The sequence below is a fragment of the Panthera tigris genome, chromosome D3 (assembly GCF_018350195.1).
Source record: "Panthera tigris isolate Pti1 chromosome D3, P.tigris_Pti1_mat1.1, whole genome shotgun sequence".
NCBI lineage: Eukaryota > Metazoa > Chordata > Mammalia > Carnivora > Felidae > Panthera > Panthera tigris.
In genome coordinates this window covers 70026797-70040054 of record NC_056671.1, presented here as the reverse complement: position 1 = coordinate 70040054, position 13258 = coordinate 70026797, and the positions used below count along the sequence as shown (strand labels likewise).

Genomic DNA, 13258 nt, shown 5'->3' with positions numbered 1-13258 from the left:
ATAGAATGGAATATTATAATCATTAAATTCATGCTTTCAAAGAACAGTTAACATCATGGGACAATGCTCGTAATGTGAAATTAGAAAAACAGTTTGAAGTCAACCTACATGTAAAAACATACACACATACATAAACATAGTATGTTTACATTTTTTTTTAACGTTTATTTATTTTTGAGACAGAGAGAGACAGAGCATGAACGGGGGAGGGTCAGAGAGAGGGAGACACAGAATCTGAAACAGGCTCCGGGCTCTGAGCTCTCAGCACAGAATCTGAAACAGGCTCCAGGCTCTGAGCTCTCAGCACAGAGCCTGACGCGGGGCTCGAACTCACGGACCGTGAGATCATGACCTGAGCCAAAGTCAGCCGCTTAACCGACTAGCCACCCAGGCGCCCCAAACATAGTATGTTTAAATATATATAAAATATCTACACACACTCCATTTTTTTTCTTTCTTTCTTTTTTTTAGTGCATAGAAAAAGAGCTTTTTCTCCCACTATGGTCAGACATCCATGTATCTTAGAGGGCTTGGTGCAAATCCTTGGGTTCCACTCCAGACCTACTGAATTAGAGGCTTTGGCATCACAGCCCTAGGACTTCTGCCTACCTACACACCCTTGTCCACCCACGTACTACCTTGTCTGCCTATATCCTGCCTTGTCCACCTATGTACTGCCTTGTTCACCTATGGCCTACCTTGATTGATACTGATTCACACCTCCATTTGAATACCAGTGAATGAGAAGTAGGTGCTTTCTGGGTGACAGAATTATGAGTAATCTTCTTCCTGGAATTCTTTAAAAAAATTATCTGCCAAGCATATGCTGCTTTTGTAATTAAAAAGCTCATTAAAAGTATATTAATGAAGCATGAGTATTAGAAAAACAGAACAGATTTGGGGTCTATTTGGGCAAGTCTAAACACCTTTTGAGAATTGGAAAGTGCATTTTTAAAATTTAAAGCAAGCAGGTACCTATAGATTCCTGACAGAATGTCAGTTTAGAGAGAACAAACTGAAGGTTGATGGAGAGGTTTTGGGTGGGCAGGAGATGGGCTAAATGGCAAAGGGGCATTGAGGAGGGCACTTTTTGGAATGAGCACTGGGTATTATACATAGGGGATGAATCACTGGATTCTATTCCTGAAATCATTATTGCACTATATGCTAACTTGGATATAAATTAATAATAATAATAATAATAACAATAATAAATGAAAAAAATAAATAGGACAAAAAAATACTAAGTGTAAATACGAAATTCATTAACTCAATAAATAGTGCAGGTAAAAAATATAAATATAATAATTTTGAAAAGTATTAAGAAACAGTATTTTCCTGTGCTCCAAGATGTTCCTTGGCAAAAAGGATTCAGTGATCAAATAACTTTGGGGCACGATACATATTCTAATCCTCTCTTAGAGTCATACAACCATGAGCATATTATAGGCTCTGGGAAGTCCAGTATAATCTTCATTCTTAATTCTAGCTCCACAAATTCTTAGGATGTGTCCTACCATTAAGAAAAAAACTAGGGGCACCAGGGTGGCTCAGTCAGTTAAGCGTCTGACTCTTGATTTCGGCTCATGATCTCGTGGTTCATGAGTTTGATCCTCGCATTGGGCTCTGCACTGATAGTGCAGAGCCTGTTTGGGATTCTCTCTCCTCTCTCTCTCAAAATAAAAAAATAAATAAACTTAAAAAAAAAAAATTCTAGGCCAGGAGAGAGCCCAAGAATTCTCACTATGGACTGACACTCTATGTTTGATCAATCTTACATTCCTATGGTCTCTGATGACTTAGACCACATACATTAATAGGGTCTGATTCTAAGGGCACAGCTCAAATCAGTTACCAAATAACACTTAAGAAAAACAAAATTGAGTGCCAGGCTACAAAATTAGAATCTGAGAAGGAATTGTATATTTACTTTTGTTTACTAGTCTCTACCACCAGACATTGAGCCTGAAATTGTGTCTTATATTCACTTATGTAGTTCTAACACGGTAAAGCCCGGCACTTAGTTGGTACTCAGTTGAACAGAGCACAACCAAACAGGTGGCCAAATTTTTTTAGACAAATGCAATAATGAAACGGGCTCAGCACAGGTCCTCAACATTAGGCCATATAGTTTATGCAGTCATGATATCAAGGCCTCGTTTCATTCAATAAACACTTTTGAATGCTTATGAGTGGGTAATTCCAAGAATGCAGAGGTGATTAAGCTACAGTCTTTAACCTCAAGAGCCCCAGGAGTATTACCAACCAGTCCCTGGTGTACAGGGTTGGGCACACATTAGGTGTCTAATAAATGCTTGTTTTAACTGAGTTCGGAAACCAAGATATGCTAGGCTGGTCAAACTTTGGTGGCCCGGGAGCCTAGAGTAGGGTAGAATCAGCAGTCAAAAGTTTTTGTGAGAGAAGTCCCAGAAAGAACCTAAAGGGATTTAACAGTATATACCATGACAGAATTTGTAAATATGTGTACTATGAAATTCTCTAGGTTCCTGCATGTTCATAGATGGTATGTGGTGAAACAGGACTGAGAAAGGGGTCCAAAACAGATGACAGGCCCCTCTACTGCAGGACTTCTCAACCTTTAAGACATGTACTATGTTCCTTTTATGCTATGTTCCTCCTAGTCTTCACAGCAATCCTACACAGTAGGTCTCATTATTTTTCCTAGTGTAGAATGAGCAAGGGATACCTGGGGGGCTCAGTCAGTCAGGCATCCAACTCTTGATTTTGGCTCAGGTTATGATCTAACAGTTCACGGGTTCGAGCCCTGTGTCGGGCTCTGCGCTGGCAACGGGCAGCCTACGTGGGATTTTCTCTCTCTCCTCTCTCTCTGCCCCTTCCCTGTTCTCACGGTCCCTCTCTCAAAATAAATGGAAAGGAAAAGGAAAAGGAAAAGGAAAAGGAAAAGGAAAAGGAAAAGGAAAAGGAAAAGGAAAAGGAAAAGGAAAAGGAAAAGGAAAAGGAAAAGGAAAAGGAAAAGGAAAAGGAAAAGGAAAAGGAAAAGGCAGGGGCAAGCTGAAGCTGACAGGGAGTAAGTAATCTGCACCAGGCCACAAAGATACCACCATAAGGTACAGAATTGGACTCTGAAATCAGTCTTTCTGGCACCAAAGACTGGTTTGTTATCACTCAAGCAGTACTGTTTTTAATATATTGACGAGAACTAGAACACCTCCAGAGGGACACACAACATAAAGTGTTCCCCAAACTAATGTGATTAGGAAATCCTTCTGAATGAATCTATGCTTGAGACTAGCTTTCCATGTAACCCATTTTGAGAAACACTGTCAAATGAGTCAGAGATAACCCCATAGCAGATAGAAGGAAGAAGGAAGAAAAGCTAGCTTATTGAAACTGTGCTCAAAGAATTATTAATTAATAGGGACACATAAATTAAACTTCGGTTTAATAGATATCATTTCTTTACCTCCAGATTCATAAGTTCCAGTTCATGGCTCATTTCTGTCAAATAATATTTGATATAACATTCCAATCCCCATACCTTCATGTAGCTAGGTTTTTAATGCTTGCCGCAGAATTTGACTTACCCAGTAGTTCAATTCACATCACTAATTTTGATAAAGTATATTTACATTGGGAGTATAGGTTTTAACTTGCTGTGTATTTCAAAAGGCCTGAGATTTGCATTTTGGGGGGAGATAATTTTTCACTGTACAGGACTCAAATTTTTTAGTATCTAGCATCCCTGGTCCCTACTGACTAAATTCTAGTAGTACCCCTCTCCAGCCCCCGAGTCATTTTGACAAGAAACATCCCCATAATTTCTAAGGGAGTGGTATCACCCCCAGCCGAGACCCACAGGTTTACAGCAAAGCAGAAAGTTCCATAGAACAATGACTGAAGATAAACACCTACCTTGATCCTGCATTCAGTATTCCAGCAAATACAGATTTAATATGCTACCTTCAATCCTGCATGTCCAATGTCTCATTACATTTCTCTGTATTCTGTTAATAATATGAACAGATTCGACAAACTGCCAAAATACCATTTTTAGCCCAAAGGGCCAATCCCTATATACTGTGCCAACAACAGCGATAAACCTGGGCAGAAGCTAAGCCCAGGATTGCACGGGGGTACTGGCTTACACCTGAGGCAGCAGCCACAGAACAAAAAGTATACCTGAACAGGTTATCGTTTTGTCAAATTTGGGCTTTAAGAAGGATGCTGGTTTTTTTCTTTTTAAAATGATTTATTATCCAAAAGCTTGTTCCCTGTCACTGCTGAATCAGCTCAGCGATGCAGCTCTATCCTTTTTTAGGGTGGTTAGGACCCAAATAATTTCAGACCAAAACTAGAAGCACAACCACCAACTACAACAACCAACTTGGCTGTTGGCTCAGGAACATATTCACAGACATGTCAGTATGTATCCAGAACCTGGGTTTCATTTCTTGATCGGAATGCCAATCACCATAAAGTCTTCTGCTAGAGTCACTTCTTGGAGATCTAACACTGATTCGGCTTGCTTTTTCAGTTCTACAATCCCATCTGTTTCTCCTTCTCTGGCCAAGGCAACTGGCTTGTACCTCTGACTGAAGTGAGTCAGAACTAGCCTCTTTGCTTGGCACAACTTTGCAAATGCTGCTGCCATCTGTGGTGTGCTGTGGCCGTGCTCCTTTGCTTTGTCCATCTGGGCATCATCTAGGGTCGCTTCATGGATCAACAGGTCTGCTTCAAAGCACAGCTTCACTCCTCCGTCACCCACAACCCCAGAACAGTCACCCAAAATGCAGATTTTTCTTCCAACAATAGGCTTTTTTAAGACATCTTGGGGAGAAATTGTAACTCCATTTTCCAGAACAACAGAAATTCCATTTTTCAGCTTCCCATAGGCAGGACCTGGCGGAACACCTAATGATGGAGGCAGATAACATCACATCATGGGAATGGAATTTATGACTTGTTAAGAGAGTCTGTTTTAACAGCACCAAAATGGAAAAGGCATCCAATTCTTTTCATAATCGTTATAAATATTTTACTACTTGTGGAAAGCTGGAATATTTATACATTTTTAAAAGTTCAGCGTTGGCTATTGATGTTAGTGATGCCCTAGTACTTAAAACATTTCCCAAGCACACATGTCAGATGAGTTTTAAGCTTTTAAGTCCCACTAAGACCTTCTTAGGGTCAAGCTATCAGCTTTGATTCTCGGCTGTGAACAGGAGTAACAGTTTTTGAGGCCGCTTTACTTAACAAGCTCATCTTTTGAGTAAATTTAATGAGTCCATTTAAATAATGACAAAGTACCTACAAACTGACTAACTTAATTAAAAAAATTGTTTGAGGGGATTGTTTGGATCACAAGATCCAATCATACATAATCTTCTTCATAGGCAGGGGCACTTCCATGTTTACCAAATTAGGTTTGGTAAAACTTATATTAATTATCTTATGTTAATATAGAACAACACTTGATGATCATCACTCTGAACAACACCTATAAACAAAAAGAATGTGTTCACTAATTCCAGCATACATCATATTTAAAGTTTCCCAATATAATAGTATTTCCACAGCTTTTAGATAATAAAAATACCTTTGGCCTAAGTCACTTTTCCTCATTATTTAGCATTTTGTTTTAGTTGAGGAGGAAGGAAGAGTTTGCATAAAGAAACAAATCTAGGGGCACCTGGGTGGCTCAGTCGGTTAAGTGTCTGAATTCAGCTCAGGTCATGATCTCAGAGCTTATGAGTTCGAGCCCCGTGTTGGGCTCTGTGCTGACAGCTCGGAGCCTGGAGCCTGCTTCAGATTCTGCGTCTCCCTCCCTGTCTCTTTCCCTCCCTGCTCGCACTCTGTCTCTCTCTCTCTCTCTCTCAAAAACAAGTAAATTTAAAAGAAAAAAGAAATCTACGGAAGATACCATCATGCTTTTTATAGGGTCTACATGGCCATGACAAGGAAGGTGGTGATGCTGCAGGTATAAAGGACCTGGACACTGCTTCAAGAGAGGTGCTGAAGACCCTCTCATGCTTGATGGCCTGGCAGGGAGGAGGTACACAGCCTCGGATGGGGCCCAAGTCTATCTCTCTGTATGCTTGTTTCCACCTATGATGAACCCAGGCACGTAAAACAATTGAGACGTAGTATTCTGAACATCAAATTAATTTAATCAAGGTTGAATGAGTAGGCAAAGTTGATAAAGAAAGAAAATCCTGAAAGAAAGAAAAGTAGCTGGTTGCAGTTGCAAGGTTAAGAACTCTGGCAAAAATTCTCAGGCCAAAGATGTCACTGAAAGCATATTTCAAAAGGAAGACATGAAAAAATAAAGGCCTAGACCTAGGACAACAACAACCACCCTCCCAAGCAAGATAGCATTAGCTGAAGATAAGAGAGACTAAAAATGTGGATCCAGGGAGCTGAAGAGAAAAGGATTCAAGTATATATTTGGATTTTGGTCTGAATAGCATCTTTTGGCCTCAAGAATTTCCCTTAATAAGCAGACTTTGGGCAAAAGAAATAAGTGGAGAAATGTCAGTTTCGGGCCTGGGAGAGAGGAAAGGAAGGTTATTATGACACTTCTAACAGCTTCAGCTAACAACAGCTCAACTGATAAGAAGAAAAAGAAGAAGAAAGAAAACCACTTACCGAGGTCTTTCAGTTTCTGTGCATTGAGTTTACCTGGTCGTTTCTTCTCTACGACTGAAAACCCAAAGGAGGGAATTCGGTGAAAGAGGCGAAATGCTTTTACAACAAACTGTTCATCATCGACCAGAAGGTATGAGTTTTCTTCTGAGTCTAGTAGGATAGTTCTTCCTTGTCCCTCTTTGGGAAGACTGTCTGTTTTATTCACGTGCGTAAATTCTTTTAGTTCTTCTGTTGGACACTGATCTGCTGTAGGCACCAGCTCATGGACCACGTAAGGGAAGACCAGCTCTGTGTGAGAGAGTTCCATGGTTCTCCAGATAAAGTCCCGAAGCCCGGCAGGGCCATAGATTTCAATAGGCTGTTTGGTAACCACAGAGCCACTCTGCAGGCTGATTGTGCAGAGGAGGCCAGGAAGGCCAAAGAAATGGTCTCCATGAAGATGTGTGATGAAAATCTTGGTAATTCTCCCTTTTGATTGAGGCAGAGAAAAAAATTTGGTACAAAGCTACTTGAAACATGTGTAACAACTTACATAGAAAGCAGCAAAATGAATTTAGAATTCTATTTATTACCATAAACGTATTTCTTTATATTTTTCTACATGATTTCAGAAGCAAGACAGGCTTTATGTTTTAACAAGATCTAGATGTAACTTTTTTCATAAAGCATCTTCAATTTACATAGTATTGCAGTTTTAAAAGTATTTTCCTACATATCTTCTTACAGAAAGAAAGGAAATAGAAAAAGAAGAGGGAAGAAAAGGGAAACAAAGAGTGTGAAAGCAAAGCAAAGCAAAGCAAAGCAAAGCAAAGCAAAGCAAAGCAAAGCAAAGCAAAGCAAAGCGAAACAGGGGCACCTGAGTGGCTCAGTCGGTTAAGCGTCTGACTTCAGCTCAGGTCACGATCTCATGGTCCGTGGATTCGAGCCCCGTGTCAGGCTCTGTGTTGACAGCTCAGACCATGGAGCCTGCTTCAGATTCTATGTCTCCCTCTCTCTCTGCCCCTCCCCCACTCATGCTTTGTCTGTCTCTGAAAAATGAATAAACCTCAAAAAAAATTTAAAAGACAGACAGAAAGCCAGAAAGCAAGCAAGCAAGAAAAGGTAAACAAAAAGTGTACCAAAATAGTTCACTTAAACTAGATAGGCCTCAAACGTCAAAAGCATCTGACAGTTACAGTGCCCTCTACTGTTCCCTCTGAGAATAACAAATACATACCTCCAGCAAAACAAATGTTCCCCAGGCTCCAACTGGACCAACGCCTGAACCCAAAACTGCCGTGTAAGGACCCTCTGCACTGGACAGAGATGAATTAACCAAGACAGAGCCTGCCTGTCTGAGTGAGGTTGAAGGGGGAGGAGGAAAAAGAAGATGATGAAACAGGAGGGGGAAAGGAGGAAGCAGGAGAGGAAAGGGGTGAAGAACCCAGAGGGAAGGTGGGTAATAGATGCTAGAATGTAGATCAGAGGGCAGATCTCCTATGGTATTATGTCAACGTACATGTGCCCATGCCTTCTTTTCAACGTGAGCTAACACAATGGCTTTTTCAGTACATATTGGCTTAGGTCGTAACTTGAATTGTCAATGGTAAACTGAATCTACTGCTGGTATGTGGCATGATGCCACATTAGCATTTCTCTGAGATGCGCCACAAGGCATTTTAAAAGTAACAATCCCAATTAACACAATTTTAGTATAACAGAGGCTTCTGCTCCTAGCTCATGGCCCATCTATTTCAAGTATTTGATACCATAAAAGAACAGGAATAGTTTATTGTAATGTGATTTATCCTGTGACATCAAGGCGAAAGTGTTCTCCAAGTAAGTCTTTCCTGAGTTAATACATCAAACCCAGGCCCCATGGCAGAGAACAACAGATTGGGCAGAGGCTGATCTGAGATCTGGAGACCCTGAGGCACTCCAGAAGTATCTTCAGTATGCTCCTTTTTGTTTTCTCTTTTTAGTCCCTGTTGTTGCTGTCTTTTGACTTCTTGGAACCCATTCATCACCCCCCTTCCTGCTGTCTGAGCTGCCAAGACACACATAAGTGTGACCTGAGGCCTCTGCAGACAAAAGAACTAGATAACTAGAATGGCTATTGAGTCATGATCTCCACGTTGACCTTAAAACTGCCAAGTGAGACTTTCTGGGCCCTCTCCCTATCTAGTGTAAAACAAAGCCAAAACTGAACACCAAAACAATCTGTGAGTCCAAAGCAAGTGAGACAAATTAAGTAAGTCAAAATTGCTTCCCACAGTTATCACAGGTTCAGGGAAGACAAATATTTCAAGAAACTTGATTTCAGAAGGAGAAGGAATAGCAACCTCAATTATCAAATTTAGGGGATGCTATCAAATGAAGAAAGCAAAGTGCATGAATTTCCTTTCACTTGCGAACAAGAAAATTACAGGGGAATATGCCATCCATAGAGAAGTGGAATTCTAAGGATCCCCTAAGCGATGACACAGTTATACTTACTGCCATAGGAAAATATCTGCAATATATTATTGTTCAGTTGAAAAAAAAAAAGCAGGTTACACCTAGTATGATACTGTTTATGCAAAATTGTACACACACACACACACACACACACACACCAAATACACCTATACCTTTAACATATGTACATCTACAAAATATTTACCTGTAAGGGGGATTTTAGGCTTTTTTAATATTTTTCTGCTTTGTTTGAATTTTTACAATGAGAATGTACACTTTTTTTTTTTTTTTTTTTAAACGTTTATTTATTTTTGAGACAGAGAGAGACAGAGCATGAACGGGGGAGGGGCAGAGAGAGAGGGAGACACAGAACTGGAAGCAGGCTCCAGGCTCTGAGCCATCAGCCCAGAGCCCGACGCGGGGCTTGAACTCACGGTCCGTGAGATCGTGACCTGAGCTGAAGTCGGATGCTCAACCGACTGAGCCACCCAGGCGCCCCAAGAATGTACACTTTTTAAAATGTCTTTATTTATTTACTTAAGTAACCTCTACACCAAGCATGGGGCTTGAACTCATGACCCCAAGATCAAGAAGTTGCATGTTCCTCTAAGTGAGCCATTTAGGTGCTCCCTAAGTATACTTTTTATAAACATTTTTTCATCATACTTTTGTAATACTTTTTATAATCATTTAAAAAAATTGTTTAACGTTTATTTATTATTGAGAGACAGAGAGACACAAAGCGTGAGCAGGGGAGGGATAGAGAGGGGGGAGACATAGAATCTGAAGTAGGCTCCAGGCTCTGAGCTGTCAGCACAGAGCCTGACGCGGGGCTCGAACTCACAAACTGCGAGATCATGACCTGAGCCGAAGTCTGTCGCTTAACCAACTGAGCCACCCAGGCGCCCCCTTTTTATAATCATTTTTAAGGGAAAAAGAAGAAAAGCTTAAGCTCACTCTTTAAAATTATGAAAGAAATAAGACATGACAAACCTATTACTTGTTAATCAGATGCTTGCACATTAGGGCCAAGGAAGCTTAAAATAAGTGTGTTTAGATAAACAGAGAGTACTTCCTTACAAAACTCATAAGAGGAGGAGTATAAGCTGACAGGGTTTCAATGAATCAAATAACAGGTCCACATTGGGTTGAGAGTAACCCAGATGAATTGAGGGTTCTGCATTCCAGTTTGAGACTGAGGGCTTTTGAAATGCTAAAGAGTCATAGATAATATTCTAGGATTACCATCTCACCCTCTTCTCTGAAGCCAGTAATCTTTTTAGCCAATACGAATTTAGTAAAGATTCCCTTAGACTTTATTTATTTTTTACGAGGCTTAGCTTTGCAAAATGTTTACTTAAAACATATATAAAATAGCTACAAAATATAAAATATTAGAGAAAGGTACTGTAACAGATAGACGTGAGGTGGTACCCATGGCCCCTGGCTCCTGATGTTCATATCCTTTCACAATTTCTTCTCCTTGAGTGTGGGTGGGACTTGCAAACTGTTTCTAACCAGTAAAATATGGCACAGGGATGCAGTGTGATTATGGTGATTATAAGACTCCATCTTGCTAGCAGACTTGCTCTTGAGTTTCTTTGTCCTTGGATGGCAGTAAGGAATCGAGCTACCACAAAGGAGAAACCCACATGATCAGGAACTGGAGGAGACCTCTAGGGGCTGAGGCAGCCTTAGTCCTGCCAACAACCTATGTGAGTTCTGAAGCAGATTCTTCCCCAGATGAGCCTCTGATGAGACCTCAGCCCCAGCCAAATACAGAGTGCAACCCAGTGAGACCTTGACGCAGAGAAGCCAGCCAACCCAGGCCCAAACTCCCTGACCCACAGAAACTATGAGACAATAAAAGCAGTAAGACACTAAATTTGTAATCTGTGATACAGCATTGGTAACTGACACAGGTATTAAATAAAAAGTAACGACTAATCCCCACACCCACACCTCTAGTACCCACACTTAACAGTTTCTTGTTTCTGTTTTAATCATCCCACCACCTCAACCCCTACTCTCTAAAATGGGGTATTACTGCCTCCACTCTAGCCTGCTCCTCCCTGAGAGTTCTCATGAAAGGAACCTCTGTGTGACCCAAGGGAAATAAAGTATAGTACCTGCTATATTCAGACCTCAGGGTCTTAGGCTGAACTGTGTACACCTCAAGGCCATGAGTCCTAAGTGAAATGTGTTAGTTCCTTCCTCCAACAGCTCCTTTCCTGTCTCCCTGTTTAGGTCTCGGACACCATCCTTGTAACTTGGAATAATCCTTCACTTCTTCACATCCTAGACATTCAGTCAGTCATCCACTCCCTGCTAGGTCTACAAGTATTTCTTAAATTGAGTCTCATCTTCATCCCTATCCCTACACCCTCATCCTCTCTCTCTTCTCTCAGATGAATGCAACTGCCTTAACACTGGTCTCTCCCAGTACATCTGCCACAAGAAAACTCTGTCCCTAACACGTAAATCAGACCATATCATTCCCCTGCTTAAAAACTTTTAATGGTTCCTTACTGCCAACAGAATAAGAAGGTCCAAATACCTTAGCAAACCACAGAGAACTTCATAATCTGCCCTCACTTTTTCAGCATTTTTACCTCTCATTTATCCTGGCCAAACATGTCACTTCTCTCCTAGAAACTCGATTACTTCTTGCTCACTTTGTTCCTTGAAAGTCCATCCCTACTTTTCTCCCCAGAGAAACTTCTAATCATCACTTAGACCCTAGCTGTACTGTTACCATCTCTGGGATGCTTTCTCTGAACACACAGTTAGCGTCCCCCTCTTTTGTGCTCCAAAAGTATTTAGAAAACAGATCCATTATTCTCTTTATCACATTACATTATGACTACTTACACATCAGTTCCCACCACTAGACTAAGAGATCCCTGGACGCTAGAACTAACTTTCTTATAGCCATCAATGCCACACACTGTGATGAATCAGAGGAATAATTTCAATAACTTCCAGTTAACAAGATGCAGTAAGTGAGAGGGACCATACTAAGTGCTGAACACCTTATTCATGCGTTAACTGATCAGATATTTACTAGGCATCTACTAAGGATATAAATGATCCTTGGGCTTACTTTATCATACAGGGAAAATACAGCAAACACAGAAACAACTATTTAACAATTTTAGATATTGATGCTAAGAAGTCAATAAAAATAGCACAAAGCAGTAAACTGCCTGAGAAGAACGAGGAATTACTGAACTCCAGGGGTTCAGGGAAAGTCTCTGAGGAGATGGCATCTGAGCTAAGCTTTAACTGATGAGAAAGAAACAACCACACAGAAAGGGGATTATTTTATGTAATTTTTACAACACCCCTTTTAAGTTGACTTGAGTTTCTACCCACGTTTTTAAGATAAGGGGCTCAGTCGGTTAAGTTTCGGACTTCGGCTCAGGTCATGATCTTGTAGCATGTGAGTTCGAGGCCCATGTCGGGCTCTATGCTGACAGCTCAGAGCCTGGAGCCTGCTTCAGATTCTATGTCTCCCTCTCTCTGTGCCCCTCCCTTGCTCGTGCTCATTGTCTCTCTTTCTCTCTCAAAAATACATAACATTAAAAAAAAAAAAAAGATAAGGAAAATAAGCCTTAAGTTTGTTGATCTGCTAAGGCCAAAAGCCAAGACACTGCTGGGACTGCAACCCAGGTTGGCCTGACTCTAGGCGAAGGCTTTGCGCCACTGTATTCCTCAGTCTCCCTGGCGCTGGGCCTTTGCATGTTCATCTCCCCAGCCCAGCAAATCCCTCTTCCTCCTTCAATGACTCACAGGTCACCTTCTGTGAGAGGCCTACCCTGATAACCTCACATGAAAAAGAACACCTCACTCTTCTGAATGTCTATTGCTCTTTGTATCCTCTCGTGATACTGACAACCATCTCCTGGTGGAATCATGTACACTGTTCCTTTGCTTGCATAGTCTCCATCTAATATGCCTCATGTATCCCAACCCATCCTCCACCCCCTAACCCTATATAAATCCTTGCTCTCAACATTTACAGTACGAACAAGTAGATAAAGTTCAGTGGGGGAGGCTGGATGCCTGAGGGTCTTCCCAACCTTGCCAGGGCTCTAGCACTGAAGTGGGATGCAACTGTGAGGGCTGTTTCTGAGCAAAAGCCTCAAGGAGAGCCAAGAAAATGAAGCAGAATAAGAGATAGTCTTGGTGAGAG

The 13258-nt window shown here is 41.1% G+C and overlaps 1 protein-coding gene across 6 annotated transcripts in view; it reads right to left on the bottom strand.

The window, feature by feature from the left end:
* Nucleotides 1–2969: 2969 nt before the first annotated feature.
* The window catches only part of ELAC1 (elaC ribonuclease Z 1), a 28533-nt gene continuing 18244 nt past the window's right edge, over nt 2970–13258 (bottom strand). For all 6 annotated transcript variants that reach the window (XM_042962844.1, XM_042962840.1, XM_042962843.1 and 3 more), the window contains 2 exons: nt 6628–7095; nt 2970–4893 (listed from right to left, as the gene is read on the bottom strand). In XM_042962844.1, the coding sequence (XP_042818778.1) occupies nt 4427–4893; nt 6628–7095 (935 nt within the window). In that variant the 3' untranslated portion in view covers nt 2970–4426. The remainder of the gene's footprint in view (nt 4894–6627; nt 7096–13258) is intronic.